Here is a 20,482-nt window from a genome sequence, read left to right as displayed (position 1 = left end):
GCTGAGAGCACGTGACTTCAGCTTTCTGTAAACGTTTCCCACAACACAATTCCAAATCAATGCTACATCAACATTTATCTAGAAACCGTTAATGACAACTTCACACATTCTATGAGAAACACGCACAGTTCTCCTCAGAGAAGGGCATTTGGGCTGCTGCATTACCTACTGGCGTTAGTTCCAGATCTTGAGGAAGCTATCCCAGGACCCTGTCGCCACAGCCATGCCATCGTCAGTCACACCCAGGCAGCTGACGCGGTTGTCATGCCCAGCCAAGACACCTGGGAGCAAACAACAGCAGAATCACACCAAAGCCCAGAGGCATCGATCTCACCTGTGTGCCATGTGATGAGGGCGGATGGTGCGTCTCTCACGGGACAAGACCCAGAGTCTCCCACGGCCAGGAAGGGAGGGAAAGTTGCATCCACGTGGGGAATTAAACTGCAGCATATGGCCAGCCTTGTTAAAATTCAAAGGCACGCACACACACGCAATCAATAAATCCAGAGCCCCTGGCATTGACTTCTCAGCACTCACTTATAAAACTTAAAAAAAGAAGCAAAGGCCACTATCAAAAAAATCAAAACCATCATCAGGCGCAGTGGCTTAGGCCTGTAATCCCAGCACTTTGGAAGGCCGAGGCAGGCAGATCATGAGGTCAGGACTTTGAGACCAGCCTGGCCAATATGGTGAACCCCGTTTCTACTAAAAATACAAAAACTAGCAGGGCGTTGTGGTGCGGGCCGTAGTCCCAGCTACTCAGGAGGCTGGGGTACGAGAATCACTGGAACCCGGGAGGCGGAGCTTGCAGTGAGCCAAGATCGTGCCAGTGCTCTCCAGCCTGGGCGACAGAGCGAGACTCCATCTCAAAAAAAAAAAAAAAAAAAAAAAATCAAAACCACCCCAATCTCAAAGCAATCTGTAACACAGGAGCTTAGAGGCATGAGCCGTTTTTCCTTTGTCTGTGATCCCTAGAGCCCAGCACAAGGTACAGAACACAGGAGTAGCGATGGTGGCTGAGACCACTGGCACTGTCACTGGCACTGTCACGTCGTGAGCGGAGCCTTCTGTCAACACTCCCAATAACCTTGGCTTGGATCATCACCAGCCAGAAGCTCCACTTCCTCCCAGGGAGATCTGAAGGCCCATTTCAGCCACCCTCCTCCACCTCCTGCAGCCACCACACAGCTGAGCACAGGGGCCGGTGTGTGCTCTGCCAAGGCCTGGGCTGGCTTCCACCGCCCTTCAACAGCACTGTGACTGTGAGACTTGGCTGGAAACGGCTCCACTTTGGTCCCCCCAGGCTGGGGAGAAAAAGAAGGGTGTTTAACCAGGAGGTGGGAGCAGAACCCATCCGGAAGCAGGAAGCCCCGGTAAGGGCCAAGACCTGGAGCCATGCTCCCTTCTTCTGTCCTCCCAGGTACTGAGACAAATGAATTTAAGTCTGTTAGTGTCAACAGTTCTCAAATTCAAATGCCCAAATGACCATTTTTAGTAAGGAAGCCTCATCTTCTGTACATCTAGTGTTTTCATACACCTGGCAATAACACGCTTGCCTTTGACATGTTAATTGTAACGGCACCCAGAGGTGTCCCTGCATGGAACTCCTCCCCCTGAAGCAAAGTTCAGAGGGGAAAGCATGGGGCTGGGCCCTGGAGCCTGCACAGCTGACCCTCCCCTGCCCACTGACCCTCCCCAGAGCCCTCCCCCACGCATGTGGGAAGATCTGCTGGTACTCCTCGGAGTCCACTTGCCTGGAGAGTCAGAGCTGGGCCATCAGTTTGCGACTATCACTCCTGCTATGCCATGCCACAGTCCCACCGATATTAAAACACTGCAGCTTATGCAACCACTCTGTGTTTGCTCTAAAGATACCACGTAAATGTCCAGAAGACACAGAAAGGCCCCATGGCCACATACCTGCCCGGTCGGCTTTGAGTGCGTCCCAGACGTTGCAGTTGAAGTCATCGTACCCAGCAAGGAGGAGGCGCCCGCTCTTGGAGAAGGAGACAGAGGTGATCCCGCAGATGATGTTGTCGTGGGAGTAAGTCATGAGCTCCTGGTCAGCACGAAGGTCAAACAGCCTGCAGGTGGCATCGTCTGAGCCAGTGGCAAATGCATTGCCATTTGGAAAGAACTGGAAAGAGAAAGCAAATCAAGACATCATGTAAACGCTCAGAAAGAAACATTGGGAATACGGATTGCTCAATGGTAGGGCTGCAGAGAACACAGCAGGCAAAGACCAGCAAGACTGTGCTCTGGTAAGAACAGAGGGATGGGCCGGGTGCGGTGGCTCACGCCTATAATCCCAGCACTTTGGGAGGCTGACGCGGGTGGATCACCTGAGATTGGGAGTTTGAGACCAGCCTGACCAACATAGAGAAACCCCGTCTCTACTAAAAATACAAAATTAGCTGGGCGTGGCGGCGTGCGCCTGTAATCCCAGCTACTCGAGAGGCTGAGGCAGGAGAATTGCTTGAAACCGGGAGGCGGTGGAGGTTGTGGTGAGCCAAGATTGCACCATTGCACTCCAGCCTGGGCAACAAGAGCAAAACTCTGTCTCAAAAAAAAAAAAAAAGGGGGGGGGGGAGGGGGCAGGAACTACAGGGGACTGGGATGGGAGGGGATTTGCACTGGGGAGACACACAAACACTGTGATCTTGGACACTGTGATTACTGTCCCCAAGGAGTAGAATTTATTCTACTCTTTGTGAATAGTGAGAAAGCAGTCATCACTGACAGGTGTGCATGTTGCTGTAGCTGCCAGCCATCAGGGCTAATCTCATGGAGGAAAGAGGGAAGTGGGCTGACCAAGGCAGTGGTCAGGACTGTAGCAGAGCTCTATCCAACCAACAGATACGTCCTTCTAGTGTCCTCACAAGGCCAGGGGCTGGAAACACTGCCTAGCCATCCGCGTGCTAAAGAGGGCAGGTTCCCTGGTTAGCTGTGCCCCTGACCGGTAAGGCTCTGTAACCAGTAACCGTGGCCTGAGTTATGTTACTGTCTTTCCCCTCCAGGATCCCAACCACTGCTCAGCTGCAGAGGTGGGAACAGGGACTGGCACACAACAGACACCCTGTGAGTATCTGTGAGACAAGCGGTCAACACAGAGAAGTTTCCCATTGGGAGTTTTCTGTATCCCCATCTGTAGATGAGGTTGTATAAGGATCAGAAAGGAGAACATCTAATCCAGAAAAGTTTAAAATTTAGCAATCTGAACAGCTAGCAGAGACGGCAGAGGCCCCGACCCCACACCTTCACACAGACTCACGCAAATGGCATTGATGTCGGACTCGTGGCCGGTGAAGGTCTGCCGGCACATGCCTTCTCGCACATCCCAGAGTTTGGCTGAAGCATCACAAGCACCAGAGACGAACAGTCTGGTGTCAGGAGCAAGAGAAAGGCTCATGACATCTCCAGTGTGTCCGGTAAACGTGGTCGTCTGCTGGCCGGTCTCGATGTCCCACAGGGCACTGGAGCAGGAGCGAATGACAAGGGGACATCAGCCTTAACTTCTCGGGTGGCTAGTCATGTGACAGTCTGTCCTTCAAACCACCCAGGGCCACAGTGAGCCTCTGCACTGTTACTTTAAAAACGTAAATTGTTTAAAGACGAATTTAAATGTAATACAACTTTGGAAGGGAAACAAAGCAAAGTAAGCAAAATTATACAGAAATGAGCACAGGGCCTGGGCTTCAGAATGACAGGATTGCCACCTCAACTCAAATGCCAGCAAACAGGGAGCCGGGGGCACTTTTCAAGCAGCAACACTGAGGCTGTGCCCCCTCTTTGGTCATGGATGGGCATGGAAGGGGTGGCAGGAAGCTATGTGGAGGCCCTGGATGGCGGAGGGGGACGCGACTCTATCTGTGGCTGCTCCCTCCGTGCCCTCCCTTGGCCTCCCCTCCACAGGGTCTTAGAAAAGGCAGGAGAAGGCCAGTGCCAGGTAAACAAATGGCTCGCAGCATTTCCGAGGTCCTCCTGCCCTTTCCTGGAATCACAAACACAGGAGAGCAGCTGAGTGCTCAGTGATCACACCTGGTATTCTTTTTTTTTTTTTTGAGACCGAATTTCACTCTTGTTGCCCAGGCTGGAGTGCAATGGTGCGATCTTGGCTCACCACAACCTCCACCTCCCGAGTTCAAGCGATTCTCCTGCCTCAGCCTCTCCAGTAGCTGGAATTACAGGCATGTGCCACCACGCCCGGCTAATTTTTTTTGTATTTTTAGTAGAGACGGGGTTTCTCCATGTTGGTCAGGCTGGTCTCGATCTCCTGACCTCGTGATCCGCCCGCCTCGGCCTCCCAAAGTGCTGGGATGACAGGCGTGAGCCACCGCGCCCGGCCATACCTGGTATTCTATCATGTTTCTGCCTAACAAGCTGTCAAAAGGTGAGATGCTGACAGAGCCCTGCACAGAGCAGAAGCCTGGCTTAGGTGTAAGGACAGCTCTGAGGGCCACACGCCCACCAACATACTATTCTCCTGTGCCTTGACCCATGGAAGGCAACACCAGAGAGCACTGTCCGTTCATGTCAGCCTCAGAGGAAAGCCTGGCTGGGCCTGGCAATGCAAATCCAATCAGCCAGTCTCAACAGACACCGCACAGGGAGTCTCCTCTTTAGGGCCTGAGGTGCAGAAGGGAAGCAAGATATGTAAAAGAGTCTGAAAAAAAATGATTAATGAACAGAAGCACTTTAAAAATATCTTCTAATAAATAAAGTCTTCTCAAGATTGACAATCTAGGTGACAAAACTTTTGTAAAATCTATGAAATTTATACAACGAGGACACCTTATAATACCGCAGATGCTTTGCTGACAAGTTGGTTAAGGGCCCATGTCTCAGTGAACCCCACCAACTGCGTGACTAGGGGTCTGTGCCCTGGGCTGGGCACAGCTCCTGCCACCAAATCATGCCCCAGAAGACCAGAAAAACCCACATGGCCAGCTGAAGTCTAAAATGATTCTCATAAAATAACTATCTGGACATTAAATTTAGTACTTTGATGCCACAAATGAAAAAATTCTAGCATTTAAGTGGGCTTCCGTTTACCTGTAAGGTGAAAACGCTAAAAATGAAGTCTGATGGAATCACTTGAATTGTGACGTCTGTTATTTTTAGTCTGTGCTCATTGTTCACAATGACATGATGCTATCAGAAAGGGACAATCAAAACCCGCCGTACTCCCACCTAGCATCACCTAAGGAGGTACAAATATATAGAGGGAAAAAAAAAAAAGAAGAGCAGGTACTTTGAGCCTGGTTGTAGTTAAAATATCTATGTTAGCCAGGCATGGTGGCTCACGCCTATAATCCCAGCACTTTCGGAGGCTGACGCGGGCGGATCACGAGGTCAACAGATAGAGACCATCCTGGCCAACGTGGTGAAATCCCGTCTCTACTGAAAATACAAAAATTCGCTGGGTGTGGTGGCGCGCACCTGTAGTTCCCAGCTACTCGGGAGGCTGAGAGGGGAGAATTACTTGAACCTGGGAGGCGGAGGTTGCAATGAGCTGAGATCACGCCACTGCACTCCAGCCTGGAGACAGAGAGAGACTGTCTCAAGAAAAAAAAAAAAGAAAGAAAAAAAAGAAAAGAAAAATGTATATTTTAGTTCTTAGCTGCTGAAAATTAAACTCTGTAAATTTATTAGAGTATAATGAGGCTGGGCACGGAGGCTCATGCCTGTAATCCCAGCACTTTGGGAGGCCGAGGTGGGCAGGTCACCTGAGGTCAGGAGTTCAGGACCAGCCTGGCCAATGTGGTGAAACCTGGTCTCTACTAAAAATACAAAAATTAGTCAGGCGTGGTGGCGGGCACCTGTAATCCCAGCTACTCAGGAGGATGAGGCAGGAGAATCATTTGAACCCGGCAGGCGGAGGTCGCAGAGCCAAGATTGAGCCATTGTACTCCAGCCTGGCTGACAAGAGCAAAACTCCATCTCAAAAAAAAAAAAAAGTATAATGAATTCACACATTGCTACTATGTGTTTTAAATCTTACGGCCACTTAAATTACAGATGGCCTAATATTATGTCAAGAATCTTATTTCCTCCATGTTCACAGAGGAATGTGCCAGGGGCTGTGGGGTTCTCAAGGCACTGCCTGCCCCGGGTCAGGTACTTACCATGTGGTGTCTCCAGAGCTGGTGACGATCTGATTGTCATCCAGGAATCGGCAGCAGGACAGGTAACCTGGCAAAGAACAGGCCTAAGTGATGAGCTGAATCCAGCAGGCCTTGCATCCAGCCTCATACATAGAGAAACACATTGGCCGCGGAAGCTCTATGTCTAAGGTAAGACCAGCACCCTGCTAGTGACCTTTTGTTCCCATCTGTGCATATAGCAGAAGGTCCACACGCACTGCTGGTGAGGGTGAGAGCCTGGCCAGGCAGGACAGCACGTCCCACGGAGACCCACAGCTCCACGATGGGGGCAGGAGCAGAAACCACACCCATGAAACACACACATCTTTCATCTGCTTTACTGTTTGACACATCAAAGGCTGGGGATCCCTCGTCTATTTACTCGTTCAGGGGAAGCTGATTCCAGTGCCCAGGAAGGGGACCATCCAGACACCTGGAACACAGCCTTAACAAAACAGACACCTCGTGCTCTCCTACAGCCCACGCTCCAGCGGGGACAGAGAATGAGAATCACTGAAAGAGGACATCGGAAAGGGAGTGCTAGGGGAAGGAAGAGGACAATAGGAACCTCACAAGATGGGAGCCAGGAGAGGAGGGAGGATCCAAACAGAGGCCACAGGGTCGGGGCGGCTGGGCCCGCGGGTCATGGAAGGGATAGCGAAGGCAACAGGAAAGCGGCATGGCAGCAACACTGCAGACACGGGGGTGCTCCTGAATATGTGTGGGTGGGTTTGTTTTCTTGGGGACAGTGGCTGTGACACCCACATCAACGTCGGCACGATTCTGTGTCTCTGAGTATTCCCACCCACTCCCACTGGGAAGGAAGTGTCAGAGGCTAGAGCAGGACACACCAAGATGCCCCGTCCTAAACAACTTTCAAAATGAGGAAAAGCAACAACAAAAAATCAGTCTGCAATATCCACACATGAACTGGTCTCTACTAAAAATACAAAAATTAGTCAGGCATGATGGCGAGCACCTGTAATCAGCTACTCGGGAGAGTGAGGCAGGAGAATCATTTGAGCCCGGCAGTTCAAGTTGTTAATGACTTCTGTTGACCATTATTTCTTTTGTACATTGATCACAGTTCTGGTATTTACTGTGGAACTAAAAGCATAGGGTCAACAAACCAGTTAATGTGTGCCCAGGGTTGGTGACAGACTGGCCCTAATCTGAAGATTCAGGGGTTCCAGTGGCACTGGTGATTCTTGAGACACCTGTTTAGATTTGAGTGTTTACTGAAATGCCTTCCCCATAACTACACCCCAGGGAGTCATGTGACACTGCGTGAATCAGCAAACAACAAAAATAAAATGCACAAAAAGAAGAAACCCACTGAGGGTTTTAATGTAGAAAGTATAAGATTACAGAGAAAACAAAGCATTTATTTAACAAACATTATTATCACTATTTTTTGAGACGGAGTCTCATGCTGTTGCCAGGCTGGAGTGCAGTGATGCAATCTCGGCTCGCTGCAACCTCCACCTCCCAGGTCAAGCGATTCTCCTGCCTCAGCCTCCCGAGTAGCTGGGACTACAGGTGGACGCCACCACACACAGCTAATTTTTGTATTTTTAGTAGAGATGGGGTTTCACTATGTTGGTCAGGATGGTCTTGATCTCTTGACCTTGTGATCCACCCGCCTTGGCTTCCCAAAGTGCTAGGATTACAGGCGTGAGCCACCATGCCTGGCCAACAAACATTATTAAACTGGCTCTGACAGAAGAAAAATATGCATAGATGACAGAACTCAAAATATTAACTACGTGCCTATGAAAGCATGTGTGGTCAAATACTTCCTGGAGGCCGCACCACAGGGACACTAGAGACCACAAAGGTGAACCCAAGTCCAGCTCAGAGGAGGACAGCCCTGCAAACCTGGCGCCCCCTGTAGTGCCCTGCAGCTCGCTGTCGTGCTCCGGGGTCTCCACCCGAGCCCTCCTCCACTGGCTTCCTGGTTCACACTCACCCTTGCTTCAGGGAAGCACCCCCACCCTGTCAGATGCCCATCCAGACCATGCCACCGAGCCTTGTAGCACTTAGACTGTTTGAATGTGAGCACAGAAGGGCAGGAAAGAAGAGTCATGGAGACCTCAGCACAGCCTGCATCTCACACAGGGGACCAGGCGGAGGCACTCCCAAGTTTACTGCATGAAAGAATCATGACCTTGGCTGGACGCGGTGGCTCACGACTGTAATCCCAGCACTTTGGGAGGCTGAGGTCAGGAGTTTGAGACCAGCCTGGCCAACATGGTGAAACCCTGTCTCTACTAAAAATATAAAAATCAGCCTGCTGTGGTGGTGGGCGCTGGGTCTGTAATCCCAGCTACTCGAGAGGCTGAGGCAGGAGAATCGCTTGAACCCAGGTGGCAGAGGTTGCAGTGAGCCGAGTTCATGCTGGTGCACTCCAGCCTGGGCAACAGAGTGAGACTCTGCCTCAAAAAAACAAAAAACATGACCTCATAGGTCTCAAAGATGACCTCTCTGTCCCACCCTGTACAGGCTATAGTGAAGCTACACAGAACCCATCAGCTTCTTACTCCAAGAACCAGAGACTGAACCCTAAAATCACAGCTCTCAAGCGCTGATAAAATGATGTGGACAAGCATCAGCTGACAGGAACTATGAAGGACAAGGGGAATGACCAAATGTATAAGCCACACGTGGTCCCCGACTTACAATTTTGTGACTTTATGATGGTTTGAAAGACACACGCATTTAACAGGAAAACCATGCTCCAAATACCCATACAACTATTCTATGTTTTCATTTTCAGGAGTGTCCAATAATTTACATGAGATGTTCAACTTTTTCTTATAAGATATGTATTATGTTAGGTGGTTCTGCCCAACCAGAGGCCACTCTAAGTGTCTGTGCATGTTCAGGTTGGGGGTTGAGGTATGTCCAGTGCGGCCTGGAGAGCAGGATGGGGTGTCTGTGCATGTTCAGGTTGGGGGGTGAGATATGTCCAGTGCGGCCTGGAGAGCAGGATGGGGTGTCTGTGCATGTTCAGGTTGGGGGATGAGGTGTGTCCAGTGTGGCTGGAGAGCAGGATGGGGTGTCTGTGCATGTTCAGGTTAGGGGGTGAGATATGTCCAGTGCGGCCTGGAGAGCAGGATGGGGTGTCTGTGCATGTTCAGGTTGCGGGGTGAGGTGTGTCCAGTGTGGCTGGAGAGCAGGATGGGGTGTCTGTGCATATTCAGGTTGGGGGGTGAGATATGTCCAGTGCGGCCTGGAGAGCAGGATGGGGTGTCTGTGCATATTCAGGTTGGGGGGTGAGGTGTGTCCAGTGCGGCTGGAGAGCAGGATGGGTGGTGCAGTGCCCAGGGTGCAAGCACACTCCATGAGGCCCAGTCTGTGCAAAGAGACCAGGCCTAACCCCTTCTTCCAGGAAAGCCTCGTAGGGCCTTCTGGCCAAGAGGCCACGAGTGGTGAAGATTGCAGACTCTGAAATCAGAAATACCTGGGCTCCACTGTCAGCATGGCAGCTGAGTAGCAGTGAAAGTTCCTGTAAGTTCTTTTACAGTCCCAGCCTCCCCATGTAACTGGGGAACTGATGGGAGGAGCAGAGCTGTCTGTGCACCTAAGAAGTTCTCAGTAAATGGAGGCAGTTACTATTTCTGTTATTTTTGAATTTGAACAAATTCCCTGGGTATGTGTGGGGGGACACTTCAGGTGAAAACACGCCCCTCCTCCCCTGGTGCGGGGGCCTGTGCTGCCACCCTCTGGAAGCCTGCAGAGGGGCAGGGAAAACAGACCCTGAACAAAAGTGTGCACCCAGTGAGGAGGTGCAAGGGCACAAAGGTGGCACCAAGTGCCTCAAGGAGAGGCTGAAACGCGGCCTGGGGACCTCGCAGTGGTCTGGTCATATAGGCAGTGGGTGTGAAGGGCTGTCCTGTGTCTCATAGGGACCACCGGCTGTAGGGACAAGGCTGTTAAAGTCCAGGAGAGAGGGGATGGCTTGAAGAGAGGCAGGGCAGACAATGGAAGTGCAGGAGAAAGACGGGCTCCTGGGCATGTGGTGTCAGCAGAGGTGCCTCAAGGATAGAGCGAGTCCAGAGTCTAGAAAGGAGCAGATCACCAGGCTCCGGGAAGAGCACAGCATGGGTGCACACACTGCTCTACCCAGCATGGCTGCCGACCTGAAGACAGCAAAGCCAAGAAGGACACACAAGCGTGGCTAGACGCAGCCCTGTGAGGAAACTTACCCAAGGACAGGACGATGGGCTTGAGAAACCATCCATCTATAAGGATGGTGTTTGCTGCAGCAATGTTTATAATAAATTGTGGGAAACTGTGAACTGCCTAAATGTCTGACAATAGGAACAAATTAGTGCACCACACCATGAAACTCTCTACAGCTCCTGAGTTACAGAACGACAGTATAATACTATAGTTATATAATACTGTATAATACTACTGCATAACTATTGTATAATACTGTAATTCTGGATGGAATTATAGGTTCCCCCAACATAAAAGAAGATGATTCAAAGTTCCTTTCCAAAATTCCTTTTTTTTTTTTTTTGAGATGGAGTCTCGCTCTGTCACCCAGGCTGGAGTGCAGTGGCGCGATCTCTGCTCACTGCAACCTCCGCCTCCCCGGTTCAGCACTTCTCCTGCCTCAGCCTCCCATGTAGCTGGGACTACAGGCACCTGCCACCACATCCAGCTAATTTTTGTATTTTTAGTAGAGATGGGGTTTTGCCATGTTGGCAGGCTGGTCTTGCATTCCTAACATCAGGTGATGCACCTGCCTCAGCCTCCCAAAGTGCTGGGATTACAGGCATGAGCCACCGCGCCCAGCCCCCTTTCCAAAATTTCTACAATGAACACACTTTGAAAGGTTTAGTTCTCCTGCCTGCACCCTGGAGAACATCCCTGTTGGGAGCAAGGGCAAGGAGATCCCACCCAAGGGAGGAGCACAGGACACACTGAAAGGCAGGTGGGCAAATGCCAAAAAGTCAGCCATGACCACGCCCAGTCCCTCACTAGTCCTCCTCCGACAGGTGGTTTCAGGAGCACCTGTGCCGCCCCAGGATCGGCTCCAAGGAGCAAAAACAAGACCGTGCTGGCGAGGGACAGGCTCAGCCTAGACCTGGAGGGAAAGGTGCCCAGCCCTGCACCGAGGCGTGCACTTGGAGAGCAGAGGTGTTTTCTTCAAGTTCAGTAAGAAGGAAAATGAAAGAGATGAGGAAGTAACTTGAAGATGTGAAAGTGAGTCTCAGAGGGGTGCACAGAGGAGTGCCCGGGCACCACGAGTGCCTCCATGATGGTGTGAGGCTGTGAGGCCCACCAGTGCAGCTGAGATGCTGGGGCTGACAACAGTGAGCCTCAAGCAGGCATCCCAGTCACCAGCTGCCCTGTTGTGGCTCCTGAAGCAGGGTTTACGGGGAGACAACATATATCCCCTTCTGTGTCCAAGCTTGTGAGGCCTATCAGAAAAAAATCCACTATTTTCATGAATATAGAAAATGTTCTGCTTCTCACTATATGAAGACAACGTGCCTAAAAATGCCAAGTTTTGGCCACCACAGTGGGCTCTGTCACTGACAGCTGTGTACACTGTATCATGAAGGCCTTAGGCTGGACTTCTGATCAATGCTTATGTATCTGTAGCCATCTTGATCAGAATGATCCAGGCAAGGGCCGCCGTGTCTCCACTGCCCAAGAGGTATGCAAAGAACAAAGCTCTAAGAGCAAGCGTTGAGTCTCCCTGCATTGGCCCTTAGGGATCTGCTTTGATAAAAATTTGAGACTAGATCAGAGGGCTGGAAATAAGCTTTTTTTGGAGACGGAGTTTCGCTCTTATTGCCCAGGCTGGAGTGTAGTGGTGCGATCTCAGCTCACTGCAACCTTGCCTGCTGGGTTCAAGTGATTCTCCTGCCTCAGGCTCCCGAGTAGCTGGGACTACAAGTGCATGCCACCACATCCAGCTAGTTTTTGTATTTTTTGTAGAGACGGGGTCTCTCTATGTCACCCAGACTCACAAACACTCTTAAGAGGCCAAATGTGTGTGTGTTTTTTTTAAATAACACTACTCCTTAGAAGTAAAATTTCATGAAATATGAAGGAAATAAAATTTCTAAAATATTCCTACTAATACCAGTTTTTTTATTTTCTTGAGTATTTTTGGCTTTTCTTTCTTTGGTTTCAAAGACAAATACAGTCAGTGTTAAACCCAGCAACTTTTGATTACCAATGGAAACAGATGCACAGACTCTGACGGTCATGGGAAGGGACTGCTGAACATAGAGAACACCTTTCCAAAAACGGTGCTGCATCAGACAGAGCTGTGTGGTTTACAGGGTTGGTGTGAGCTGCCTGGCTGGACTCCCAGCGATGGCCAGGGGCTCCTATCTGTAGGCATTACCTTCTCACAGAAAAAACTATAAGCACTGCACAAAATACAAAACCAAACACCTGAAAGCATGAAAACAAGAGCAGGTAGAAACTGGAGGAGTCTCCCCTGGAAGAAAAGAAAGGCAGGGCATGGTATGTTCTTAAGGAGCTTTCCCTGAGGAGGGGACTGTCTGTGACAACCCCAGGCTACAGCCTCACACACAAGACCTGTGGCCAAGGTCTTCAAGAGCCAGTAGATTACTGGGCAACCACAGCCAGAAAGCGAAAGGATAACAACTACAAAGAAGAAAGCCACAGAAAGGGAGTCCCAAACTACACACACAGCTGACCAGATATCCGACACCTGAAGTGCACAGGCATGCAGCCCAGCCAGCGCAGAAAAGCTGAACAGAGGTTTCTGCTGCTGCCACACAAGACAGACAGAGACAGACTGCCTGATACAACGAAACTAAACATCAGTTAGTTCTGGAGAATGTAACCGGACACAAAGTCTCTATGACACGACACTTACAATGTCCACAATACAATTTGAAATTACTACATGTACTAAAAAAATAGAAAAATGTCACTCAGAATCCAGAGGAGACATCCACAAGGACCAACCTCAGCGAGATGAGATGGTGGGAACAGCAGACAAGAACTCTAAAGGCAGCTATTCAACTCTCCTTGTGGATGCAAAATAAAACATGCTATTATACAAGGACAGGGAATCTCAGCAGGAAAATAAAAAATTTCTAAATAAAAGCAATAGAAACTCTACAACTGCAGAAGGAATATCTGACATAAAGAATCTGCTGGATAGCCTTAGTTTATCAGAGGTAACAAGTACATGAACTTGAATGGAAATAAAAAGGTTAAAAGCAAGTAAGCGGTGCTAACAACAACAAAAAGGAACAAATCTGAAGTGGGAAAGTGATGAACAAACCCCAGCCCCCGGAGCCTCAGGGACAGCACAGATGCGTGTGTATTGCAGCACAGAGGGGCAGGGACTAAGGACAGAGGATGCATTTGAAGACATGGTCTAAAACTTCCCAAATTTGGTGAAAGACAAATTTACAGATTCAAGATGCCAAAGCGCAATAAATGCAAAGAAAATCACACCGAGGCACCTACGTGCAAACTGCTAAAAACCAAAACAAATCTTTAGACTGCTAAAAAAAAAAAAGAAAAATAAATTAAAAAAAGAGTCAACCCATAATTCTAGATATCCAGCAAAAATACCCTTCAAGAATAAAGGCAAAATATAAATCTTAGAGAAATGAACACTAAGTGCTTTGCTAGCACCAGAACCGAGACCTGCATTAACCATGACTTGTTCCGGGTAGGGCTCCCGGCCGACAGGACACCCACAGAAGGCGCCTTTGCAGGAGAGCGGGAAGGGCACTGGACACGGAAGCTTTCTCTGGAGGGCAGAGTAGATTTATTTCATTCTTTTCTCTTTGAGACGGAGTCTCACTCTGTCACCCAGGCTGGAGTGCAGTGATCTCAGCTCACTGCAACCTCCGCTTCCCAGGTTCAAGTAATTCTCCTGCTTCAGCCTCCTGAGCAGCTGGGACTACAAGCGCATGCCACCATGCTTGGCTAATTTTTGTATTTTTAGTAGACACAGGGTTTCGTCATGTGGGCCAGGCTGATCTCAAACTCCTGGCCTCAGGTGATCTGTTTGCCTCGGCCTCCCAAAGTGCTGGGATTACAGGTGTGAGCCAACCATGCCTGGCCTATTTCATGCTTTTCATATTTATTCACATTATAAGACCCCTAATTTCCTAAGGATGTTTAAAGAATACGACAATGCATCATGGAGCTAATAACACACACAGGTGTAACGCATATGAAAACCGCAAGAGTGAGGAAGGGCAGACAGCAGCCCGCGTTGCTGTGAGCTCCTTACGTTTCCTATCAACTAGGACCATGGTAACTAGAGGTCTGCAAGACAGTGCGGATGTAATCCCTAAAGACACCACTAAGACATCAGGCAAAATGGTTTACCAGACAAAGTAAAATAGATTTCTTAAAAAACCAAGTAACCCAGGCTAGGTGTGGTGGCTCATGCCTGTAATCAAGTAACTCAAAGGAAGGTAGGAAGGGAACAACCAAAAAACAAAAATGAAGGGACAAAAAGGTGGCAAAGTAGCAGAGCTACAGTAAGAAATATAAATGTGCAAAAGCATATTCCAAAGGCGGGCAGAAAAAACCAAGATCCAACAATGATGTGAGGTCTATAACAGACTATTTTCAAAGACACAGTTAAGCTGAAAGGACCCCCATGAAGGCAGGGCTGACTATATTAGTCAGAAAAAGCAGCGGTTCCCAACAAAGAGCATTATGAGTGAGAAAGAACAGTTCATCATGAGAGCAGGGTCACAGGGTCAATTAATCACAAAGAGACAATAAAAGTAAAGGCATCTACTAAAAGAGCTCAAGATATCTGAAGCACATATTGACAGAATTAACAGGAAAATTAGAAAATCCATAATCATTTTAACAGCCCTGCATGAGCATTTCATAGAAAGATACAGAAGATTTGAACATGCCAAAAATCTTGCTCTAATTAACATGTATGTAGAAAATCAGGCCCAGATACAACAAAAACACACATCATTCCCATGTGCACACAGCGCGGCCACCATGACAGACCATCAGCTCCATTAAAAACAAGCCTCAAATGTCAAAGGACTGAAACGATACTGAGTGTGTCTTTAAGCACAATGGCATCTAATTAGAGATCAACAATAACTAAGAAAACTTCAGATATGTAAAAATTATGCATCTAAATAACCCATAAGTCAAATAAGCACTCATAAGGATATTAAAAGTTTCACACTGAATGATAATTAAAAGACATTATAGGCTGGAAGTGGTGGCTCAAGCCTGTAATTCCAGCACTTTGGGAGGCCGAGGCAGGCAGATCACTTGCAGTCAGGAGTTCGAGACCAGCCTGACCAACATGGCAAAACCCCGTCTCTACTAAAAGTACAAAAATTGGCCAGGCGTGGTGGTGCACGCCTGTAATCTACTCAGGAGGCTGAGGCAGGAGAATCGCTTGAACTCAGGGGGTTGAGGTTTCAGTGAGCCGAGATTGCACCACTGTACTACAGCCTGGGTGACAGAGCGGGACTGCATCTTAAAAAAAAAAAAAAAAAAAAGACAATATTAAAAAAAAAGTGTGTGATGCAGCTAAAGCCATGCTTAGAGGGAAATTTAAAACTTGATTATATTTGAAAAGGAAGCAAAGTGATAAGGAAGCAAACCAGTGGCCTGCAGATCTACTTTAGGCAGCTGGAAAATTAAGAAGGCGGCAACTCCAAAGTAAGCAGAATGCAGGAAAGAACAGAGAACAGAAATCAACAGCAGCAGCAGCATTATCTTTCAAAGGACAAGGTTATACTTGTAATCTGGCCAAAATTAACTGATTTAACAGACTGCTTAATGGGTGTCAACTGTGACTAGTGACTCCACGAACTGATTTCTTTCACTGCATGTGAAGTGGGCGGAGTGTTATCAAAAAGTACTGGGGCATAAAATGTCTGAGAACAGATAATACAGCCAGAGAGGTAAAATACTAGAATAGGACATCCTCTTTCAGCAAATGTATGCCTTTCATGATGAATTAGTGTCACAAGTAAACAAAATCTTGATGAGATAATAGACTACCTAGCACTTACGGCCACAGGGCTCTATTCTGCCTCATTTGCAGAGACAGGGTCTCACTTTCGCCCAGCCTGGAGTGCAATGATGCAATCATAGCTCCCTGCAGCCTCAACCACCCAGGCTTGAGCCATCCTCCCGAGGAGCTGGGACCATAGTTGTGCGCCACCGTGAGTGGCTGGTTTTCATTTTTTGTAGAGAAGGGGTCTAGCCTTGTTGCCCCAGCTGGTCTCGAACCCCTGGCTCCAAGCTATCCTCCCACCTTGGTCTCCCGGAGTGTTGCAATTACAGGCATGAGCCACCATGTCCAGTGCAAATCCACAAGTTTCTTACTGGTAAAGGCATATCAGGCTTGTTTTTAGTTTTCTTCAGAAAACTTCTGGCCATTACTGACTTTTATTTGAACCAGTCTCATTTAATGATTCATAAGGCCAGGCGCGGCGGCTCACACCTATAATCCCAGTACTTTGGGAGGCTAAGGCAGGCGGATCACAAGGTCAGGGGTTCAAGACCAGCCTGGCCAATACAGCAAAACCCCGCCTCTACTAAAAATACAAAAATTAGCTGGGCGTGGTGGCGGACACCTGTGGTCCCAGCTACTTGGGAGGCTGAGGCAGGAGAATCGCTTGAACCCAGGAGTCAGAGGTTGCAGTGAGCCAAGAATGCACTGCTGCACTCCAGCCTGGGTGACACAGCGAGACTCTGTCTTAAAAACAAAAAAAAAAGGCTGGGCGTGGTGGCTCACACCTGTAATCCCAGCACTTTGGGAGGCTGAGGTGGGTGGATCACGAGGTTAGGAGATCAAGACCATCCTGGCTAACATGGTGAAACCCCGTCTCTACTAAAAATACAAAAAAGAAATTAGCTGGGCGTGGTGGTGGGCGCCTGTAGTCCCAGCTACTCAGGAGGCTGAGGCAGGGGAATGGCGTGAACCCAAGAGGCGGAGCGTGCAGTGAGCCGAAATCATGCCACTGTACTCCAGCCTGGGCAACAGAGCGAGACTCCACCTCAAAAAGAATAATTAATTAATTAATTTTAAAATGATTGATAAAAAGTGAGTATCCAAAGCATATAATGTACCCCAGGTAAATAGCTTGTGTCACTTGAAGGTTATGAACAAGGACAGGTACCTGTGTGTCCTGCCAGCTCACGACTCACACGCACGTTCCCTTCACGAGTTTTCAGATTGTAAATGGAGCAAATGTTATCCAGGCCACCACAGGCCACATAGTTCCCAGAAGGGGCATATGCACAGGTCATGACCCAGGAGGAGCGCAGAGGGATGGCGTGGACCTAATGAAAGAAAGACAGATGATGCAAACACCTTTATGTTCAAAAACAACACTGACACCAGGATTTTCTCATCTGCAACTTTCACTGCAAAGGAGGTAAAAGAACAAAATAAGAGCCCAAATTATCTAGAGAGCGATTCCTATATGTGGCCACTCAGGTGAAGCATACTTAATGAGAAGTCCAGTGCTGCACATGGGATTCAAATTCAATCCACACAGTCCAGTTTTACTGAAGTCACAACTTATGATTAGGTGGGGTCTTAACAGTAGTGCTGCCCACTCATCAAAACCACATTATTAGGCCGGGTGCGGTCACTCACGCCTGTAATCCCAGCACTTTGGGAGGTTAAGTTGGGCAGATCACCTGAGGTCAGGAGTTCAAGACCAGCCTAGCCAACATGGTGAAACCCCATGTCTCTACTAAATATACCAAAATTAGCTGGGCATGATGGCGCATGCCTGTAGTTCCAGCTACTTGACTGACTGGGGCAGGAGAATCACTTGAACCCGGGAGGCAGAGGTTGCAGTGAGCTGAGATCATGCCACTGCACTCCAGCCTGGGCAACAGAGCGAGACTCCGTCTCAAAAGAAAACACACAGGCCGGGCGAGGTGGCTCACGCCTATAATCCTAGCACTTTGGGAGGCTAAGGCGGGTGGATCACCTGAGGTCAGGAATTTGAGACCAGCCTGGCCTCAAATTGGTGAAACCCCGTCTGTGCTAAGATACAAAAATTAGCTGGGTGTGGTGGTGGGCGCCTGTAATCCCAGCTACTCAAGGAGGCTGAAGCAGGAGAGCCGCTTGAACCAGGGGGGCGGAGGCTGCAGTGAGCAGCAATCGCGCCACTGCACTCCAGCCAGGGCGGTAAGAGCAATGCTCCGTCTCAAAAAAACAAAAAAAACAAAAAACAAAACAAAAAAACAAAAAACAAAACAAAAAACCCCACACATATTGGAAGGAAAACACTGCATTATCCTGTCAAATGGCTATGAACTTATTTGAAAACAAAAATTTTTTTTTTCGAGATGGAGTTTCGCTCTTGTTGCCCAGGTTTGAGTGCAGTGGCGTGATCTAGGCTCACTGCAACCTCTGCCTCCTGGGTTTAAGCAATTCGCCTGCTTCAGCCTCCTGAGTAGCTGGGATTACAGGCGCCTGCCACCACTCCTGGCTAATTTTTTGTATTTTTAGTAGAGACGAGGTTTCACCATGTTGGCTAGGATGGTCTCAAACTCCTGACCTCAGGTGATCCACCTGCTTCAGCCTCCCAAAGTGCTGGAATTACAGGTGTCAGCCACTGCACCCAGCCGAAAACAAAAGATTTTTACAGAATAACCAAAATGGACATTCCTATAATCTACCCTGCCACATCTCTCCCAGTGTTTTAGATCTGCTGTAATTAATGCAATCATTTATACACATTTAGTATTCTTTAGTAAAATAAACTGAATTACATCTTTTACGTATATGTTTGGACCAATGACAATACTTTTTATTCAAAACAATACACTTTGGATTAAGTCTTGAAAATAACATAAATTACACTTTAAAGTATGATGTCTTTCAGATGATCTCTTCTAAAAACTAATAACTGAATGAAAAGCGATACTTCTGCACTCTATAAATAAAACATGAAACTTTCCAGACTCTGCTAAAACTGTAATTGAGGTCTCCTAGAAACACAGAAGGTCCTTAGCCCCCACCGGCTTGGTAAGGAGATGACGGACAACAGCACAACTGTGCCTGGTCCAGAGGAAGAGACCGTCACAGGTGCCAGCACGTGACTCAGCTTCTATCTCACCTGCGCAACTTCACTACTAACAAACAGAGCTTGCTGCTACTGCCTTCCCTATCCTGCATTATGTGATTTAACAAAAATGAATCCAGAGCTTAAAACCCTGTTTCCTGGGTTGGTTTTCCAAGGAAGGGAATTTTCCAGTCCCTACCTTGTTGGTGGTGTAGCTGTCCCAGATGATAAGTTTACCATCCTGCGAGGCACTGACGAGAAGCCTGGAGGGACAGACAAAAGCAAACCTATCAGTACCGCACAACACAGAAAGTGTACAAGGGCAACAGACTAAAACCCAGACTCCAGTGACTTATGTGCTCCCATGTTACATGTGCTTCAGACAAAGCCACTTATTTATAAGAAAAAAAATCTCTGGTCGGGCACAGTGGCTCACGTCTGTAATCCCAGCACTTTGGGAGGCCGAGGTGGGCAGATCACATGAGGTCAGGAGTTCAAGACCAGCCTGGCCAACATGGCGAAACCCTGTCTCTACTAAAAATACAAAAATTAGCCGGGCATGGTAGTGCGTGTCTGTAATCCCAGCTACTCGGGAGGCTGAGGCAGAAGAATCGCTTGAACCTAGGAGGCGGAGGTAACAGTGAGCCAAAATCATGCCACTGGACACCAGCCTGGGCAACAGAGCGAGACTCTGTTTCAAGAAAGAAAGAAAGAAAGGAAAGGAAGGCTTTAAATGTCAGACCAACTTTAAAAGCATGAACAAAAACACTGTCAAAGACCACAGTTGACAGTGGAGATGCCTGGCCCCAACCGAATGCAGGCCACATCACCCCTGGCACCCATTCCCTTTGTCAGCGGAGACAGGCTGACATCATTTCCTAAGTGCTTCTGTTTGGTTTCATTACAAATCAAATTAGAGGCTCATGTCTTTAATCCCAGCACTTTGGGAGGCCAAGGTAGGTGGATCACTGGAGTTTGAGACTAGCATGGCCTCATGCTAGCATGGTAAAATCCCGTCTCCACTAAAAAAACACAAAAAAATAGCTGGGTATGGTAGTGCATGCCTGTAATCCTAGCTACTCAGGAGACTGAGGTGGGAGAACTGCTTGAACCCAGGAGGCGGGGGTGGCAGTGAGCCGAGATTGCGCCACTGCACTCTAGCCTGGGCAACAGAGCGAGATCCTGACTGAAAAAAAAAAAAAAAAAAAAAAAAAATACACGAAAGAACAAACCACTTTTAGACATTCCAAATTCATGAAACATTTCTCACCCAAAATACCCCATGAAATTTCC

The 20,482-nt window shown here is 48.4% G+C and overlaps 1 protein-coding gene across 8 annotated transcripts in view; it reads right to left on the bottom strand.

Moving 5' to 3' along the window:
• Positions 1 to 20,482, bottom strand: part of GNB1 (G protein subunit beta 1) — a 107,653-nt gene that overhangs the window by 1,859 nt on the left and 85,312 nt on the right. For 6 of the 8 annotated variants that reach the window (XM_054444423.2, XM_054444456.2, XM_054444414.2 and 3 more), the window contains 6 exons: positions 19,389 to 19,452; positions 17,285 to 17,447; positions 6,126 to 6,192; positions 3,272 to 3,473; positions 1,921 to 2,137; positions 166 to 281 (listed from right to left, as the gene is read on the bottom strand). In XM_054444423.2, the coding sequence (XP_054300398.1) occupies positions 175 to 281; positions 1,921 to 2,137; positions 3,272 to 3,473; positions 6,126 to 6,192; positions 17,285 to 17,447; positions 19,389 to 19,452 (820 nt within the window). In that variant the 3' untranslated portion in view covers positions 166 to 174. The remainder of the gene's footprint in view (positions 1 to 165; positions 282 to 1,920; positions 2,138 to 3,271; positions 3,474 to 6,125; positions 6,193 to 17,284; positions 17,448 to 19,388; positions 19,453 to 20,482) is intronic. The other 2 variants (XM_054444445.2, XM_054444434.2) reach the window with 1 other exon arrangement.

The sequence above is a fragment of the Pongo pygmaeus genome, chromosome 1, assembly GCF_028885625.2.
Source record: "Pongo pygmaeus isolate AG05252 chromosome 1, NHGRI_mPonPyg2-v2.0_pri, whole genome shotgun sequence".
Lineage (NCBI taxonomy): Eukaryota > Metazoa > Chordata > Mammalia > Primates > Hominidae > Pongo > Pongo pygmaeus.
The sequence above is the reverse complement of the archived record's forward strand: the minus strand, read 5'-3'. Positions and strand labels throughout refer to the sequence as shown.